The 21062-nt window shown below is 30.8% G+C and overlaps 1 protein-coding gene across 2 annotated transcripts; it reads left to right on the top strand.

The window, feature by feature from the left end:
- The first annotated feature begins 1356 nt into the window (after window positions 1–1356).
- On the top strand, window positions 1357–18261 carry LOC111712555 (short-chain dehydrogenase/reductase family 16C member 6). Of its 2 annotated transcripts, XM_023487204.1 has the most exons (12): window positions 1361–1620; window positions 3753–3801; window positions 4177–4225; window positions 5037–5105; window positions 6276–6351; window positions 8367–8428; window positions 9947–10053; window positions 10433–10519; window positions 15161–15242; window positions 15589–15653; window positions 16160–16279; window positions 17517–18261. In XM_023487204.1, the coding sequence occupies exons 1-12, from the start codon at window positions 1541–1543 to the stop codon at window positions 17610–17612; spliced, it is 942 nt and encodes a 313-aa protein (XP_023342972.1). In that variant the 5' UTR covers window positions 1361–1540; the 3' UTR covers window positions 17613–18261. The 2 variants fall into 2 exon arrangements, with proteins under 2 accessions (XP_023342973.1, XP_023342972.1); XM_023487205.1 differs by lacking the exons at window positions 16160–16279; window positions 17517–18261 and adding an exon at window positions 15906–15974 and having other exon boundaries at window positions 1357–1620.
- The last annotated feature ends 2801 nt before the right edge of the window (window positions 18262–21062 follow it).

Genomic DNA, 21062 nt, shown 5'->3' with positions numbered 1-21062 from the left:
AAAGTTTTTTTTAACAAAATAATTTAATAAAACTCTCTTGTAAGAAGATTTATTAGTAGAGGATGAGACTTCATTAACGCCTTCAAGTCATCTTCCATAAATACTAAACATTTCGTCACCGTAACTATAAACACCAGATAAATATTGTAGTATTTTCACATTGAGCGGCCTTACTTTTAAATTTATGAAGAATTTAGAATGTTGTCTCATCCTAATTCATATAATGATATAATTCATTAAAAAAAAAAAACTACTTAATTACTATACTTCTGTAAAGTGTAAATTCTTTTCATAAAAAGTATCCTGGGTTTTCCACAAAGGATAAGACATTAGAGCAGACTTTATGGAATGTATCAAAAAGTATTTTGAAATTTTCCTATATTCTTATTCCATTAAAACTATAAACTTCTTCCTTTTAATGAATGAAAACTATATGTTATAGGCAGAAAACAAAACTCAATTTTATTTTTAGAATTTTGGGTCGCCATTAAAATCTCTTCATTTACGTATGGGTAACATATAAACAGACCTTGTAGTTTACTGTTTAACTCCTAGGTTTCCCTTGGTGCGGGAGTCATGTGGGTAAATAACGTCCGACTATTCGGAGGTGGCTTCATAGTTCATTGTTGACTGAACCGTGAACTCTTAGTTTGTATTTAGCCCTCTGACTAACATTGTGAAACATATTGCGTGAATCCATCATAAATACAGGATTTCAAGTTTACAGAATACAGACCACATTATAACGATTACAGAATACAGTATACAGCTCATGAACATTTACAGAATACAGGATAAATTTTCCAAAATACATGAGAAAATTTTAGAATTCAAAAGAAAATGTCCAGAACACTGCCCACAACAAAACGTTTAGGGAATACAGGATTTGAAATTTACACAATACAATTTAACGTTTACAGAATACACTACTTAAAGTTTACAGAATACACTATGCATTGTTTGCAGAATACAGGATTTAAAGTTTACAGAATACAACTTAAAGTTTATACAAGATGTAAAGTTTACATAATACAACATAACGTTTATACAGGATTTAAAGTTTACAGAATATACAACATAACCTCTTTGCATGATTTAAAGTTTACAGAAGCAACATAATGTTTATGCATGAATTAAAGTTTACAGAATACAACATATAACCTTTTTACATGATTTAAAGTTTACAGATTACAACATTACGTTTATACATGATTTAAAGTTTACAGAATATACAACATAACCTTTTTACATGATTTAAAGTTTACAGATTACAACATTACGTTTATACATGATTTAAAGTTTACATAATATACAACATAACGTTTTTACATGATTTAAAGTTTACATAATACAGTACGTAATGTTTACAGAATACAGGATTCAAAATTTACACAATGCAACATCACGTTTACATAATACAAGATTTAAGATTTATAGACTACAGTAATTAATGTTTACAGAATACAGGATTCAAAATTTACACAATGCAACATCACGTTTACATAATACAAGATTTAAGATTTATAGACTACAGTAATTAATGTTTACAGAATACATAATGAGTGTTGTAAATGCTCTACTAGATGCTGTCGCTGCTCTACTCTTTACACTCGTCACTAGGGATAGATGCATAAATTATACAGAAACTATATAAACAGGTGTACAGGGGGGGGGGGCTTATAGGGCTGAGGCCCCCACCCCTGCAATATTACCGTTAATATAAAGAATTTCGTTTAAATTTCAAGTTAACTAACAAAACAAATATGGTCAAAATCACTAGAAAGGCGCACCACATATTTGTAATGGCTCACCGCTCAACTAGAGTTATTTTGTGATTATTACTCTAGAAATTTACTGCTAAAGTAAGTTTCAAGATCAAAGACGACCCCAACTGTCATGTATCGATGGACAGAATAAAAAAAAATATTTTTGTTATTTTTTCGAAATAGTTGCGAGGTCTTTAAAGGGAGTTCAAGTGGCTTGTCTATGTAGAATAATTTCTACACTCTTTTCTCCAAGATATAAGAAATTATGTTTCCTCAGAGTGTATAACTGAAATTGAGGAAAACTGAATGTTATTTTTTTCAAGACGTGCTTTTACCCAACTTTTTAGATGTTGTTTCCAACAGTAGGCTGTATCAAATGTAAAAAATACTATTTCTCCTTTTTTTGCAAATTCTCGTGTTTAAAAATTCCTTTTCACGAAAAAACAGTACACGTAATTCAATGGGCCCTTTATTTATTGTGTAAATATATTTTAGAGCAAAAATGTACAAGAATTCATGACAATTTCTGTCTTTTAGCGCTGCGCTGCATTTTCTAGAAAAGCCGTGGCTACAAACCAGAGGGGCGGCTTAATGGGGGAAAGGGGGTGGGTGTTCCCCTGAAAAAAATGGGGGAGCGCCCAATGGTCCTGGGAGGGGGACGCCCTCCCCCAAATTGAAAAATTAGGGGTGGCAATATTAGAGGGCTGGCATCTGGAAATTATCTACAGCTACCCCTTCATACAAATATTAACGTTTTCAATTAATAAAAATAAAAAATCCTATTAAAAATTTCAAAGCGTGCGCACCCGCACATTAAGATATCGTTGGCAATCCTTGTAATCTTTTTTTAATAATCTTTTTTTAAACTATAAACATATACACATATACACTGCAAACCAAGATGTTCACGTTCTAACACAAAAATTGAGCAGTATTTTGTCAATTACTCCTTTCACACTTCACTTAAAAACATAAACTTTACAATTTGAAAATGTAATGTTTGGGGCTATAACAAACAAGTATAAAAAAGTATGTGAGGTAAAACCCTGCACAAGTTAAGGAGTTGAATCAACCTTAAACTAGAGACTATCTGAACTATTTGATGATTATGTTTCAGAGTTGTCTAGATATCAGTGGATATCTAGTTCCATAGATAAATAAATAAACATAAATAGCTTATGTACGCAAAAAAACAAGAATTGTACAGTCCGCGAACTCATACTTCTAGGGGTCAAAGTGTACTTCAATGATAAGCGGGGTGGTTTGGTGTTTTAATGGATTTCATAATAGAGTGTAAAATAACTCCGGGAATGGAACTATTTGAAAAACAATATTTCACTGAGCAATATATCATATTGACGAGAACTGAAGAAGGACATGAGAAGGACTAAACTAACTTAAATTTCTCTCTACAGAACTCATGTATACCACAAGTTATACTCAATGACATAAGAACAGCTAATGTTCACAACCGACCTAGTTAATCTATATAATAGGAATATCTCTGTACATTTATATCTTTCAAGATGAAAAATGTCGTCTTATGCGCAATCTATCTTTATCTATGTCTAGTTCTCACTTGAAATTACGCTTATATAGTCCCATTAATAACAAGACGAAGGTGGAACTATTTTGAATAATTCCAAAGTTAACGTTTTACATCAATCTAAGGGATTACACTAATCAGCCTTGAAACTTATTGGATTTCCTGTGAAGACAATTTTTCATTCTCTGCAGCGGTTTTTTGTTTGAACCCAAGCTTACAAGATTTATAAGAAACCCCGGTTTTGAAATTGAAATGAATATGAAAATGTGATTCTCATTGTTACGGAATAGTGAGTATAGTGTTAACCCTACGGGATTTATGGCTGCAGTGGCGGGTAATATTCTCACGCCTGAAGATGAACACTAAATAGGATTATTGAATTATTATCCGAGTAAATGATAAATAGAGGAATTTTTTTTAAATTTATCTTCTATCTCTAGCTTATTTGGAGTTGTGAAACTATTTATCCCGAGCTCATATTTCTTCAAGGTAAACAATTGGCGGTAACTCTGTAAATACTTACACCCTTTTTTAATATTTATCCTCTCTGTAAATATTTATCCTCTCTATAAATATTCATCCTGCCTCTGTATTCATCCTCTCTGTGAATATCTATCCTCTCTGTTCTCTCTGTAATTATTTATTCTCTTTGTAATTGTTATAAAGTAAATATTTATTCTCTTTGTAATTGTTATAAAGTAAATATTTATACTCTTTTTTAACAATTATCCACTCTGTAAATATTAATCCTCTCTGTATATATTAATCCTCTGTATATATTCATCCTCTCTGTATATGTTCATCCTCTCTGTATATATTCATCCTCTCATGAGAAATATATAAAATACTAAATCTAATATTCAGGATATCAAAGGAGATATTGTCCTTGTAACAGGAGGAGGGAGTGGTATAGGTTAGTATTAAGATTAAAAATTAAATATAGATACATTACGTATATCATTTATTCACAGAATGGATCCCGGCTACATTCGCATTAAATTAGATGAAAATGTAAATGTAAAGGAAAATTAATGCAAATTGAAATGTAATTGAAAATGTAAATTTTCAAGGGCGGTTGATGTAGATATAAATGTTTAAGGAAGGTTGATGTAGATATAAAAATGTTTACGGAAGGTTGATGTAAATCTAAATGTTTAAGGAATGTTGATGCAAATGCAAATCTAAATACAATTGAAAATGTAAATGTTTAAGGGAGGTGGATGTAAATGTAAGTGTTTAAGGAAGATTGATGTAAATGTAAATGTTTAAAGGAGGTTGATGGAAATGTAAGTGTTTAAGGGAGGTTGATGTAAATGTAAATGTTTAAGGGAGATTGATGTAAATGTAAATGTTTAAGGAAGATTGATGTAAATGTAAATGTTTAAGGGAGGTTGATGGAAATGTAAGTGTTTAAGGGAGGTTGATGTAAATGTAAATGTTTCAGGGAGGTTGATGGAAATGTAAATGTTTAAGGGAGGTTGATGTAATTGTAAATGTTTAAGAAAGGTAATGTAAATGTTTAAGGGAGAATGATGGAAATGATGTTTAAGGGGGATTGATGGAAATGTAAATGTTTAAGGGATATTGATGTGAATGTAAAATTTTAAGGGAGATTGATGGAAATGTAAATGTTTAAGAAAGGTTGATGGACATGTAAATGTTTAAGGGAGGTGGATGCAAATGTAAATGTTTAAGGGAGGTTGATGTAAATGTAAATGTTTAAGGGAGATTGATGTGCTGTAAGTTTGCCAAGAAAGGAGCTATTGTAGTAACCTGGGATATCAATTCAAAAGGTGAACTGTTCAAAAGATATTTAATTTATTTCTAATAAAGGAATAGTGTCTTTATTTTAAACTCTGATTTTCTAATCCCTATATCTTTGCAGCTCAATCTAGTAGTCCTTAGGTATTTCAATTTTTGAATTCTGATAATTAGATCAAATAATCAAAATTTGAATTTTTACAGGTATACTCTATCAGGTTGCAAAGATATAGACTATAGAAAATGTGAGATTGTGATATAGACTCAATTCCTTGAAATCCTTATATAGTTGCTTGAAAATATAAAGGGTGTACATTAAAAAAGGTTTATATAGTTGCTTGAAAATATAAAGGGTGTATATTAAAAAAAGGTTTCCACTTGCGTTTTAAATTTTGGAACTCTTTGTATCGGCAATAAAAGCTTGTGGATTAATATTTATCTAATATTGGTAACAATGAAATTAGTTCATGCAACAAAAATATCGGATTTGAAAAAGATTTAGTATCTATTTTTGGTCATCTGTGTCTCGTCGTTAAAAATTTCAGCCGTCAGCTAGCGGGACAGTAGATATTACATAGACTCTATCAATCTTCTACCACTCTGCAGAGGTTCTTATTTGCGTCCATCTCTTTCTTCTCCTTGGTGGATAGAATTTTTGTTAGATATTCTAGATTTCATCATATATCATCAAGAAAGAAGCAACTTAATTAAATTTGAGAACTTGATTTTAAAAACAGGGTTTTTTCCATCTTCCTAAAATATTTTACCAAACCGCCCCCTTCTTTAAAAACTGTGACAGTTCCCTTTAAAACTAAAATTGAAAACATTCATTTCATTCCACGCAAATATTTTTTTCCTCATTCTGGAATTAGTAATCCCACTTTTCAGAATTTGGGAAATATAAAAACATGTTTCTTGGACAAAAATACGCGGTTATTTTACATTACACCAATTAAAATGAATTATCGAATTTTGCGCTTTTTCCAGTCGTTGTTAAAAAAATTACATTAAACGTTTCAATTAATTAGTTTTTTCGATGTAGAAAAAGGAAAAAAATATCTTATTTGATAAAGAACTCAAGAAAAGTTTGAATGAAAAAAGTAATAAAACCAAATAGCAAAATTGATCAAATAAAATTGTAAAACAGTATATTTTGTTTAATAAATAATTTTAAAACTAAAATAATTGTGAAATATGTTAAGGTAATGATGAGACGGTTGCAATGATAAAGAAGGATGGCGGCAAGGCGTATTCTTATATCGTAGATATATCCAACAGGTGGGATAGTGGGATATACAGGGTGTCCTACGAAACTTGACAGTAGAAAGACGACTTTAAAGGGACTGCAAAGAAAAAATTAAACGGGGTATAGAATGAAACCTGAAAATCTCAGGCGTTAAACGATACATATAAGACATCTACCTATGAGGCTATGAGACATCTATCTGATGTTTCTGTCTCGAGAAATTGGTTTAAAACTGGGTCAAAGGAATTGAGTTTTTGCCACAAACTCTGATTTTCTAATTTCAATATCGTTGCAACCCAATGTCGCAGATCTTTAATATTTCACGCTATGAATGCTATTAGGTCAAATAATGTAAGTTTGAAATATCAAAGGTTTTCACCATAAGATTGCAAAGATATAGGTTTTACAAAATCTGAATTTGTGGCAAAGACTCATTTCCTTTATACAAAAATTCATATTTATGCACTTTTGTATAAAAGTTTTAAACAGTATTAAACAGATCATATTCAATAAATACGCAACATTACGTCACCAGAACTTCAGCCAATGGTAGATTAGTATACTGGTCACGTGATTTCCGTCTGTATCACGTGACAATGATACTGCACTGCCATTGGCTGAAGTTCTGGTGACGTAATACGGACTATACTGACTGTATGTAATTTTGTTATTAATTATATCTATTAAAAATGCAAAATAAAATTAAAAAATTATAATAGGAGCAAACCTGAGATTCTTAGGCTCCTGTGGGATATCGTCGTTTTCAGATTGGTTGCGTATTTGTGGAATAGGATTTGTTTAATAATACAACGTTTAAACAAAATTGCATATATTTGAATTTTCGTATTAATTTGACAGAGTCTTATATCAATTTCTCGAGACAGGAACATCACATAGATGTCTCATAGGTATCGTTCAACGCCTGAGATTCTCAGATTTCATCCTATACCACCTTTCATTTTTCCTTTACACTCCCTTTAAGGTCGTCTAAGATATTTTACATTAGTGTTGTCTTGCTCCTGTCATGTTTGTGGGACTCTTAAATTTTAATCTTGAACTCACGTCAAACTAAAGTAAACTGCACGTCAGATTGAAGTCTTATATGTGTTTTATCATGAATCCTTTTACTGAACAGCTATTGAGAAGAACAAAAATGCTTTAAATTTCTAATTTGTAATCAGATAAATTTGATTTTCTCAAAATTTTATTTATTTTTTGCCAACTGTTAGAAAACAACAATAAAAATTAAAGATATTCTCTTTTTCTTAAAAAGGAAGGTAGCTAACAAGTTTCAGTTTTTACGGTTGATTTAGCAGAATTCATAATTTGAAATACCAAATTTTTAAAACATCAGGTTGCAAAGATTTAATGTTTGAAAATGAGAATTAGAGAAAAAGTATCAGTTCCTTTTTTATTGTTTTTCTTTAAATTATTATTATCTATATTTTACGCTCGATATTATGGAATATTTTCATTTAATATTTTAAACCTAAAAAATGCATAAATTCTGAATCTGTTATGAATTATTTACAAATTAGTGATTTAGAGTTTAAAAAATATTTTGTTATCAAGTTCAGGGATTAACCTGTATCCCGTAAATATTTCCCAAAAATGTTGATAAAAAACAAAAATTTACATTAAACACGGGCTTAATTTTTTTGTACATTTTTTTTTTAAACATTGAAAAAAATGTATTTTGTTTGAATGTTATCATATTATTATTATATAAAGCAGGTTGCTATCCGGTAGATTTGCTAACATAGCAAGGTTTTGTCAACATTTTATATCTTTATCTCGTAAAAAATGAAATTACGCATTTAAAATAATTTCGTAATTGGTAATGATCATATAATAATAATGATAATAAAAATAATAACAATTATAAAAGTAATGGCAATATTTTTATTATTAACTATATCTTTTTCTTATACTCTCTCCAATTCTGTTTTTCGCTTGATTGGTAAAAAATAAGAATAATATACACACTTAATTCAAAATTAATTTGTTATTTCTAAAAATCCTTTTCATTATTCTAAATCTTGTTCAGAGAAGAAATCTACTCTACAGCTGAGAAGATGAAGAAGGAGGTGGGATCTCCAGATATTCTAGGGAACCTGACATAATCATATTTATTAAACTAATATTAGAATCAAGGAATATATTCTAGGAAACCTGAAATAATCATATTTATTAAACTAATATTAGAACCAAGGAATATATTTTAGGAAACCTGACATAATCATATTTATTGAACTAATATTAGAACCAAGGAATATATTCTAGGAAACCTGACATAATTATATTTATCAAACTAATATTAGAACCAAGGAATATGTTCTATGAAAACTGAAATAATCATATTTATCAAACTAATATTAGAACCAAGGAATATATTCTAGGGAACCTGACATAATTATATTTATCAAACTAATATTAGAACCAAGGAATATGTTCTATGAAAACTGAAATAATCATATTTATCAAACTAATATTAGAATCAAGGAATATATAAGATATCTTCCTTGAAAAGAACTAGAAAGTAGAAAGTTTACATATTCTGAATTTCTTTTTCTGAAGAGTTATTGATAACAATTTGGGGGGATTAATAAATAATATATCTTTTTACTTAAAACGTATAAATAATTAAAATTTGAAAGTGAGGAAAATAAATATTTATTACAAAGTAAATATTAAATGTTTTTAACCAAACCAAACCAAAGACCAAAGTACATGTTTTTATTTAACTTAACTTCGAGACATTTCATTACAAATTTTATATGTTTTGTTGATAATTCATTTCATGATGTGCACCATATGCATCTTTTTATCCTGAGGTCAGAACTTGTGTGTTGGTAATCCGTTTGGTCGCCAGAAGGATTAAATCAATTCCTAAATTGAATATGAAGTAATTAAGCGTTGTAGATTACCAAATACCAATTTTACGCTCAATAGTTTTGATCTTTTAAATTATCGTTTTCTCTAAGGCGCAATAAAGATAGTGTCTTTAAAAAACTACGACATAGAAATTACCTCGGGATTCATCGATTTAAACCAAAATTTAAGTTCAAAAGATAAAAATAGATGAAAGAAATAATCAATCCAATGAAAAAGATCTGATTTTGATACAAAATTATTTAAGTTTATAGAATCCTTTAATATAACCAAATCTCTATTCATGGGAAACCTTCTTCTTGTTTAACGAGACTGTCGTATGTCAATCGCACGGTTAGACAGGAATTATTAAATAGGATGCTATGGAAATTGACTTTGAGGAAACCGACCTAACGGGTATTCGAACTTTAATTATCGAATAGGTTTCAAGGCTATATCAATTGTAACTCTACTCGCGTCTGTACGGATTTAAATCAACTCCCTATATATTTTAACCTATCCTATTTTAAGATCTAGTACACTTTTAGGCCAGAATATCCTTTGGTCAGAAAACACGTAGGTCATTTTCCCTTTGGTCGGATGACCGAGTGCTAACTCTTAGAACGCTTTAAACTGTTGAATGGGCGTGTAAAGAAAATTATTTTTACCGCTTGGGAATGCCTTAACCTTTTCCAGGGGGGGGGGCTGAATTGAGCTCCATCTCTGATAATATTATGAATGTTTGGTTTGGTTTAGTGAACAATGCTGGAATAGTATCTGGTTCCAATATACTAGATACTCCAGACTCAAAGATTATCAAAACCTTCGAAGTAAACACTTTCGCGCATTTCTGGACAATAAAGGTAATAACGTTAATCATCAAAGAACGCAGCTGGGCTCTATTTTTTCAGTTCATCTTAAAAAAATTATTTTTTATACAGGGTTAACCACGGACTTCAAAGGCGACTGTGCGGATTTATTAAATCTTTTTCTTTAAATCTTGGCCCACTGCAACTTCTAACAAAGTCCGGATGAAAAATCCATAAAGACAATTCTCGATCCTGACAAGGGGCTTAACTCTTATTTTTAAATCCCTATAAACAAATATAACTGTTCTATTCTCTTTACAACTGGTCGTGTAAACCTTATAATTAGAAATTTTAACTTTAATCTACCAGAATTTATAGTTCGAATTATCATTAATCCAAGACATCTTTGAATATTTCATAATCTCCTTTTCAGGCTTTCTTACCTGAGATGATTAAAGCGAAGAAAGGTCACGTTGTCAATATTGCCAGCTTGGCCGGTCACAGTGGGACTAATAAACTGGTAGGAAAAATGTGAGATTAGAGAAAGAATTCTTTTCACAATATTTTATAAAGAATAATAAATAAATAATGTTTAAATTTTGCAAAAGTGTTCATTCAAGCAGGTTTTTTCTCAGCCCGTCTTATTCCTTCATATATACCATAAATATAAGTTTTAACAGGGAAGAAACTTCCAATTTGAAATATTTTTGAATTATTTTATTCTAGAAAATGGAAAATTCAAGTAAAATTTATTTTCATGACAAATTCAGTTCATTAAATTCCCAATTAAGAATACTCCCAAAAAGTTAAAACCTTATTTTGAGAAACTATAAAAAAGTTGCTGCTACCGTGGCTTTCTTATAAGGATTCACATAATTATTTTACTGAATTGTTTTTATCTATTGGCTCTTGAATGAATACTTTTTGAATTGTCTTAAGATATGTCTCTTCAGAGACAGAGCTGTGGTTACAAAAAAAATCAAAATCCAAAAATATTTTTATACGTTCTGAGTCGGTTTATGTCACTTTGTGACAGCTCTACATAAACGTGATAAAAGTTGGGAAAATTTTTGACAGGTTGGAAAATTAATTTCTATTCTGTCATATATCCTTGACACGTGTTGTATCAAACATCCTAAAGATATCCTTCTAGGTTGGCAACTGTGTCCTAAAATTAAATTGTCTTTACACTGTATTTTTGCAGCACAAAACTGAACTTCCTCAGAAGTATCTCTGATTTAAAGAACCGAGTTTTTCCTTCCTTTTATAAAAATAGTTTAAGCAGAATACCTCCTGCACTATATCATTTATTGTAAGTAAACATACACTGAACTTCCATATAGAAAATAAATTATCCTCAACTGGATCAAAGGTTAAACTGTCTTGTTAAAATCTGAGATACTTCTGAAGAAATTTTGGGGTTGGGTCGCAAAAATACAGAGAGGGTTTACTTCATAATCCTGGAGACATTCGTCTAGGTTGTCGCTGAGTCCTTGAACTATGTATATGCTATCTAGGCTGACTTCTTTATTACTATTGTATCCTAGACCTAAATTGTATCTAGGTTGAATACTGTATCCTAGAACTATAGTTGTCAACCATTAACATTAAGACCCCCCCCCCGCAGTTTATGTTTATATATAAATGATATGGTATGTTAGAAACAAGGGTCATTTCATGAAAACTGCATAAATAATTAACTCGGATACTCTTAAGGTCGGCTTCCATGAAATTTAGCTTTCCTAAATGGATTGTATTACATCCGTTTTACGATACTTTGGACCTGTACACGCAAGTGGTTTTTCAGCAGCTTCTAGCGGCTGTTGGATACACACTAAATTGAAAAAGAGTTTATAGCGTATCCGACCTAATGTAGGTCGGTTGCACGCACTTTTAACTGTAGGTTGGATCCAGACCTTTTGAGGTCGAATGAACAACATTTGTAGGTCGGATGCACAAATTTTGTAGGTCGAGATGCACACATTTTATAGGTCAGATAACGTAAGATATGGAAAGCTTCAAACATTTCATATGTCTGATGCACTTTATCCGACCGTAGATCCAGAACAATAATAAAATTAGTATTTATTTAGGGTTAGGGTAGGTTAAGAAATTTTCCTGGCCGCGCGCAGCGGCTAGGACAGTCTAGTGGGCCGAGCACTGCGGCCACATGTCTTATACATTTAAGACCCCACCAGCTGACAGTCTCTATACGCAGGCATCCCACAGATTGGTTTCATTTACCTCTAACATATTTACTTTTTCGTTTTAAAAAGATAAATTAGTTTATGGACAATGCTTAACTGTCAATAAACTAGAAACCGTAATTATTAGGCAACAAACCAATATTTAGCATACCTTCAATATTTTTTTGATGTCTTGAATCATCAAAATTTATGAAAATATATTCGTTTTTTTAATACCTCCACAAAAAAGTTAATCGGAGACAGCTGTCTTTGATTCCTACAAATTAAAATGAAATAAATAAGTAAACATAGATAAACTTTTTTTCTCCGTAAGCTTTGTTAGAAAGAAAATAAAACAATAATATATAAAGACATTATGAGTTACCTCGGGATAGGCTCAGGATTAACCCGAGGCAAAGACTTTGCTAATTATAAAGACGAGGCGTTGGAAATTTATCCGACTATTGTGTACGCTTGTACAGCGAGTACAGCTGTATTTTGACGTCATTGGTTATTTTGTTTGTTTGCGAGTCTAACGATCGACATTAAAACCTTAGTTATTTAACTCAATTGTAAATGTTTTGTGCTGAAAGTTAACTAAAATTAATGATATTTCTTTGTATTTTAAAATTTATTTAATCATTTGTTGGATATGAGGATCGTCTGGTGAATTATAGCTGAATTTGTGATAAAGTTACGCATCTCTTTTGTATTAAAAATAGCCAATAATTGTTAGTGAAAATTTTCAGATGTCGTCAAATATTTTTCCTGAGGTACTATGGAATGGAATTTTAGGCGATGAAGAAGAGAGGGGACCAGAAATTTCTAATATTATAAACGGTAAATAAATATTGTGTAAATGTCGTCTTCTGTTTAATCTTAGGCAAAGAAATAATATCGCATAACTTAATGTATTAATCTTACTCTTCAATTAATTTATGGGATTTTTGTTTGAAAAATATCCACCATCAAAGAAAACAATATCACAGACAGTTTCGTTAAAAATGCGAATTAAAGGACGACCTTAGCAAAGTCTTTGACCCGAGGTATCGTCAAATAATACAGGTTTGTAAACCTAATTTTAGAAGTAAAATCCTAGAGTTAATAGTCACCAAATACCCTGGTCCTGGTATTTACAAAATGTGGTCTGTCTTTTTTGTGCTTTCACTATTACCTTATGAATAATTTCGTTTGTGAGTTCGACAATTTAAGTTTTATTTATCAGAGTTGTTTATTGCATCAAGAATCATAAATGTTGATTGTTGACTGAATGTCACAAGTAAATTCCAAGATCTAGGACGACTTTCAATTCGTCATTCTACTGTCATGTTTCGTGGGACACCCTGTACATGTTGATTGTTGGCTGACTGTCACAAGTAAATTCAGAATCTAAGACGACTTTCAAGTCGTCATTCTACTGTCATGTTTCGTGGGACACCCTGTACATGTTGATTGTTGACTGAATGTCACAAGTAAATTCAGAATTTAAGACGACTTTCAAGTCGTCATTCTACTGACATGTTTCGTGGGACACCCTGTACATGTTGATTGTTGACTGAATGTCACAAGTAAATTCCAAGATCTAAGACGACTTTCAATTCGTCATTCTACTGTCATGTTTCGTGGGACACCCTGTACATGTTGGTTGTTGACTGAATTTCACAAGTAAATTCCAAGATCTAAGACGACTTTTAATTCGTCATTCTACTGTCATGTTTCGTGGGACACCCTGTAGTTAAACAAAGATATTACATATGTTTTAAAAAGGCAGAACTTTTTATTTTTGCTGTTTAAGTTCTTAATCCTTATTCATGAAAATTTGATAAATCCCCAAACCTGTTCATTACTACTAAAATACTCTTACAAAACAAAGCATTTATCAACTAAATTTTCCAGGAGCGTATCATCTCATTTATTTGCTTAAATTCTATACTATTATTATTAATAAAGACTTCGATACTTTTAGAGGACAAAGTTTACACATTGGCTATTGACGAGGAATGTTTATTAAATGTCGTCTTTTTTCGAGAAAAGATTGGAATTGGTTTCCTCTGTTTTATCAGACAATTTTTCTGAAAAAAACAACTGAAATTTTTTTTGTAAGAATTTTTTTTTTGATGTTGAAAAAAAGAAAAATACCGGTTACATTTAAAACATCTTATATCGTAAAAATCGAACTGTCGGTATAGTACCCCTAAACGTGAGAATAGATATTATACAGTGGAAGGTGATTATATCAATACAATGAAAAAGGCTTTGGATTTCAATTCTAATTTATATCTAGCTTTTGAACAGCATGGAGATACACTTAAACATGGAAATAAAGAGAAACTATTTAATAACTTGTAAACTTGCAATTCGAAAAAAAACTTTTAAAAATCAAAACTCAAATAAAGAATTAATACGCAATTGTATCAAGTACTGTGCGTTATTATATCAAGACAATGCAAATGTAAATTAAATTTTTCAAAAAAAATATTAAATCTTGAAATAGTTATGCAGTGTTCTCTAGAATATCCAAAAAACATTGCATAACTATAAAATATTAAAAAGTTTTCTATAAATGTTTATACATTACTTTTATAATGTCTATTCTAAAGGTCATTTTAAATACTCATCTGCAAATACTGAGGCTGGGAAACCATTTTGCGGGGCTCATAGCGGCCCTGCACCCCCTCCATAATTAATATTAATAGTACCAATATTACTATTATTATTATTATTATTACTATTATTATCATTATCATTATCATTATTATTATTATTATTATTATTATTATTTATATTGTATCTAGGTTGAATACTGTATCCTAGAACTATATTGTATCTAGGTTGAATACTGTATCCTGTAACTATATTGTATCTAGGTTAAATACTGTATCCTAGAACTATATTATATCTAGGTTGAATACTGTATCCTATAACTATATTGTATCTAGGTTGACTACTCTATCCTAGAACTATATTGTATCTAGGTTGACTACTGTGCTAGTAAGTTTGCTGCTGTAGGGTTGGATGAGGCGTTTAGGGTAGAGCTGTTCGTTCAGGGGCATTCAGGTAGCTCCCTAGGAGTTTAACATTAATGGGTTGGTTTTGAGATTTTAAATCATTTAACTCCATAATCTTGTTTCTCTAAACACGAAACATATCTTATTTCGAGACACTTTTTCGTTAATTGGATACATAAAGACAGTCAAGCCAAAAATACAGATATTGTTTGAACATACAAAATAATATTTCCGTAACTAATTTTCTGAATAAGAGATAATTGTAAAAATGTACTTTCTTCATTCTTTTCTCAATATCTGAAACAATTGATTACTTTTTTCCCCTATTATTAAAGAATGGATAATACAATACATATTCTTCAAATATTTATCAACTTTAATTATACTTTTTCTAGAGTACATTAAGACAACCGTAGTCTGTCCATACTACATCAGCACAGGCATGTTTGCAGGGGTTCAGGTAATTTATATTTTCATTTAATTTCTTTATTCTGATTTATAATATTAATATTGCAGAGTAAACCATGGTTCCTATTCTTAATATTGCTGAGTAAACCATGGTTCCTATTCTTAATATTGCAGAGTAAAACATCGTTCCAATTCTTAATATTGCAGAGTAAACTGATTCCTATTCTTAATATTGCAGAGTAAACCATGGTTCCTTTTCTTAATATTGCAGAGTAAACAATGGTTCCTATTCTTGATATTGCAGAGTAAACTGGTTCCTATTCTTAATATTGCAGAGTATAATGGTTCCTTTTCTTAATATTGCAGAGTAAACCATGGTTCCTATTCTTAATATTGCAGAGTAAACTATGGTTCCTATTCTTAATATTGCAGAATAAACAATGGTTCCTATTCTTAATATTGCAGAGTATAATGATTCCTATTCTTAATATTGCAGAGTAAACTGGTTCCTATTCTTAATATTGCAGAGTATAATGGTTCCTATTCTTAATATTGCAGAGTAAACTGGTTCCTATTCTTGAACCTGAGTTTGTTGCTGAGAAAGCTGTATCTGGAGTATTATCTAATGAAGAAGTTATTCTTCTACCATCCTGGACCTTTCTACTTATCACGCTAAAGGTGACGAATGCCTTCTTTAAATCCTTTCATTTTTTCATAAACTTGTCAAATGTGTTTTTTTAAATTTTGCCCTTCCTTCTTCAATACTTTTCTTTTAATCATAATTTCCGTTTTATGGAAAGCTATAGTTAGTATACTATGATCCAGGTAATGATATAGTTTACCACAAAAAAGATGTGGTTAGCGTTTTGAAACTCTTAAATATCCTCAATTTCGTGTACGTACGTACATGTTTCGTGTACTTACGTACATGTTTCGTGTACGTACGTACATGTTTCGTGTACATACGTACATGTCTCGATATCCCATTTTTATCAGGGTCAAAGTGTAGCGGAGATCTTGGGTCTGATTTCTAAATACAAAGTTTGAAATCTATTTTTATCAAATTCAAAATGCAATTTTGTTATCTTGACATTTTTAATTGTAGCATTAATCTTGAAACTCTTATCTTTTTCCCTTAGCTCAACTTTTGTTCTAACTTTAATATGATTTGAAAAAAGTACTTCAAGTTTTTACTGTTTTGCCATTTTTAAGCAAGAGACAATTTGAAGAATATTGGAATTGGAAATATTTTTTATGAAATGGACGAATAACATGACACAAAAAGTTCATTCAGGGACACCAGTTTTCTCTTAAAGTTAAGTCTGCTGGCTTACAAAAAAAACATTTTTTTAAAGATAGGTCTTTTTTTGAAAAACTACCCTTCTTGATAAAATTAATCTTTTTTCTCACATTCTTGGTTCAGTGCGAATGAAATACATAGTAAACTCGTTTTATCCATAGCGACATCATTCTTATTGTATTATTATATGTATATATACTTTGCTTGTCTGTCTGTCTCTCAGTTTGTATCCAATAAACGTCAAAACGGCTGAACCGTGGGACCTAACGTGACCCCAGGGAAGGTTTTGAATGATCAAAATTTCAAAAATTTTTGTTTAAAAGTTTTTTATTTTGAAAATGTGCAAAAAAATATTTCTTAATCCGCAAATTTTTTTTAAAAACTGTACAAAGAGAAGATGCTCACAGATAAAGCCACAATTAAAAGTTGAAATAGAAAATGGACGCGAAGCGCCCTAAAAGCCTTGTTATAATATATTCATATATACCTGAAACCCAAACTTTAGATAGTTGAATTTAAAACGTTTTAAGGTCGTCGTTAGAGTTTAATTCTTCTTGGGTATTCCTGTATTTTGTGAGACTGAGAGCCCTTGTATGGAAAGTTTTTTTTTTGCAGGCAATCCTTCCTTCCTCCGGGTTCATGAGACTAGGCCAGGCTTTTGGATTCAACTGCTCCATGGATCAGTTCCAAGGACGACAGAAGCAACAGTAAACTGGAGATGGAAACCCATCTTATGACGATATCTATGATTTTAAAAATATTAACAACGGGATTTTAACTGATCCTCGGTCTAAAGCAAGGTTCTTCAATATGGTTGGTTACTTTGGATGCGGATTCTATCTATCTATGCTAAGGAGATGACATTTTCTGTACATTAGAGCGCACCGAGAATCACCAACCTAATTAAAGAAGCTTGGTTTAAAGAATAATATAGCCGATTCACTCAACTACCCAACCCAAAACATCTAGAAAATATAATAATGCATTTATCTATCCATCACTGCACTTCTGTGCAATTTGATAAACACTTAAACAAAGAAAGCGAGAACAGAACAAAAAACAAGATTTAATTCGAAATAATCACTGAGAAGACAGGTTAAAAGGGTACTGTTGTGAATCTGGCAAGTAACACTTTCAATGACTTCGACACTCCCTTTAAGAACAAGGAGGGTTTTTCTATACATTTGTGACTTTATTGTTCCGGAAAATATTTTGTCGAAATGACATTATTATTCCATCCATTACAAACTTTAAGATCAATTGAATATACTGTTTTTGACTACATTTGAAATAACTTGAAATTGTAAGAATTATAATTTTGTTAAAAGATACAATGTAAATATATTTTAATAAACTTTTTTTTATTTTGAAATAAATTAATTCTACATTATTTTATTGAAATGTGTTCATTCCCGAAAATTTATTTTCTTTACAAATCTTTTTTTAAATGAAGTGCTTTTCTTGGAATCTTTTTTATGTTTAAAATCTTTTCAAATTTTTTTAAAATAAATTAATCAGTTTCATTTCATTTAGCACATTCAGTCTTTTAAAGAAATATTTAATATCTATCTACAATTTCTTATAAGAAAGTTCCACTAAAAAAAATTACTTTTCATTGTTAAATTTTAAACTGAATGGAATTAAGGACGCTCAGTGCCATTTTTTAGAAATCTATGGCTGAAGCAACACTTTGTATAATCATTAGCATTTAAAGCAAACGTCCAACTTTAACCATCAGACCGGTATTAAAAATATTTAGGTCGTTATTATCATAAATCAAGGGCGTTTAGTTTCTTTTAAAACTCAATTAAAAGATGACAAAATTTACCTTTAGATTTCATTAATTCGTAACACTATATATGTTTAATCCTGCATTTAATTCTGAGATGCAAGGAGCAAGTGCTTTGATTTAGCAAAGAAAGGAACAAGTTCACAATTAAAAGGGAGCCAACAATGTTAGAAACAATACTAAGTAGATTCTGTAAAGCCGTCTCTGAAGTATCTTATGTGTGTGGGTAACCCTGTATTTTGTTTCCTGCAGTCTTTCGCCATATCATTTAAAAACTATAATTATGGCAAATAACACAATTCATTATTCTTATTCAATTGTGTTTTTGGTCGACATTAAAGACATTAAAGTCTCATTCTTTCTCTCACTTTGCCATTTTATTCAGATTTATATCATCACAATCCAAATAGGATGATAGGGTTACACCAAGGAGTATGAAATATTATACATGCTTTGCAGACGGTACTTCTATTCAGATTTATATCATCATAATCCAAATAGGATGATAGGGTTACACCAAGGAGTATGAAATATTATACATGCTTTGCAGACGGTACTTCTACTCAGATTTATATCATCACAATCCAAATAGGATGATAGGGTTACACCAAGGAGTATGAAATATAAATGCTTTGAAGACGGAACTTCTATTCCATACTCCTTGGGTTACACAGGATGAGACCATGAGTACTATCTTGGATGAGACTAAAGGATTATAACCTAGGAACTATATACAGGAACGCCCAACTCGGATTCACGCAAATTTTGTACTGTACTGTGGGAGGAATGTAAACAAATCCAGTGCCCCCACAGAAGTTGAAGGGAAAGGACTGAAGCTCTGATGTAATATTACAGTCCAACATATACTCGCAAGTAACAAATATTCTTGCATTTTATAATCATTATTCATGTCTACGATAGTAATATTTCTTATAATCCCCCCTCCTACATAGTTGATGTTTTGCCCCTGAATTCTTTGTTTCCATCTCCTCCCACTGCAGTACACAGATTTGACACATCAGATATGGCGGTTCCTGGTCTTTATATTTCTTGATAACAACGAGATATTTCTCGTAAAATTTTACCATAAATTACGTAAAATATACGTTTAATTTTAGTTCTTTGGTAACTAGGGTACAGCGACTATATCAAGCGAATGAAGACGACTATTCTATTTAAGTTTGGTTTCTAATAAGCTTTATTTTAAATTTAAGTATAATGTTGTGAACCATATCCCTAATGTAACCCTGTTTTAAAAGTCGTCTCCGACAAATTGTATCTCCGTTGAATAATCCGGCCACCCGCCAAACCAAACCTTGCCAAGGATTTTGCATAAACGTAAACAACAGCCGCATGGAGCTAATAAAACTTTAAGTGCATTAAAAGAACCCATTTAAACATAATTTCAGTGAATCATTTGCAATCAAATAGTGAACTTATTTAATCAGACGAAATATTTATTTTCAGAAGAATTAAATTTGCTTTAGACTTCAGTACAAACAACTTTTTGACCCAACACAGTTTTCTAGATTGTAAGTTCCATTCACAACAGTACCTTTTATTAATCAATTCACAACAGTGCCTTTAAACCCGTTATTTATTGATTTACAACAGAAAATATGATCCCCAATCCTACTAAACCTACAAAACCTAGAATTCCAATACTCATTTATTGATAATAAAAAAACCCTTCAACTGTTTAATCTTTATTAACTATTATTATTTATATGCATGTACGCCAATAACAATTTGTATTTTGTAGGAAACCTCGTTACTGAAATATACTTTTTCAAGAAGTTATCATCTATCTGTGTCTGGTAGTAAAGAGTGTTTTCCTTGCCAACTTGCCTTTCCCTCTTTCGAGTATTATTCCTTTTGTTCAGCTCACAAATGTGTATCCTTGCTGTTTGAAAGCTATGAAGAAATCAAAAGTAAAATCGATCAGTCGTCGATTGTATTGATATATTCGAGAGACGACTGTACAAAATTTATTCAGTCTTTTCTCTTCAATTCAAATCATCCAACTTGTTTTACCTTCGACAGATCATTTAATTTAATTATACCTTTAAAAACTTGATTAAGAACAAAAGTCCAAATTCAACCTTAAGTTAATTATTTGGTTGTTATTAAAGTCTCATTCTTTATGGGCATCACCCTGTATCAACTAGAACTTGACTTTACTTAACGGATGCGTTGGCTAATTAAGTTGTTATATATATATATATATATATATATATATGTTTTTATTTCTTCTAACTGTTTATTTTCATTTGCAGTGACTTGAGCATTTCTTGTTTTTAAGAAATGAAGGAAAAGCTTACAGAGATAAACACTTTTTGAGTCAGAAAAACGAAGGTATCTTCCACATTTTT

This window comes from Eurytemora carolleeae, unplaced genomic scaffold, assembly GCF_000591075.1.
Source record: "Eurytemora carolleeae unplaced genomic scaffold, Eaff_2.0 scaffold1285, whole genome shotgun sequence".
In the NCBI taxonomy this organism is placed as follows: domain Eukaryota; kingdom Metazoa; phylum Arthropoda; class Copepoda; order Calanoida; family Temoridae; genus Eurytemora; species Eurytemora carolleeae.
Note: the sequence above shows the minus strand (reverse complement) of the source record. Positions and strands in the feature narration are given on the sequence as shown.

Excerpts from the sequence above, each read along its gene's own strand:
- LOC111712555 (XM_023487204.1), top strand. The coding sequence starts at position 1,541 with ATGTTTACAGAATACATAATGAGTGTTGTAAATGCTCTACTAGATGCT. Across the intron at positions 8,429-9,946 it reads GGGATCTCCAGATATTCTAG|TGAACAATGCTGGAATAGTA; the intron begins GGAACCTGACAT and ends GGTTTGGTTTAG. Across the intron at positions 15,654-16,159 it reads GCATGTTTGCAGGGGTTCAG|AGTAAACTGGTTCCTATTCT; the intron begins GTAATTTATATT and ends TTAATATTGCAG.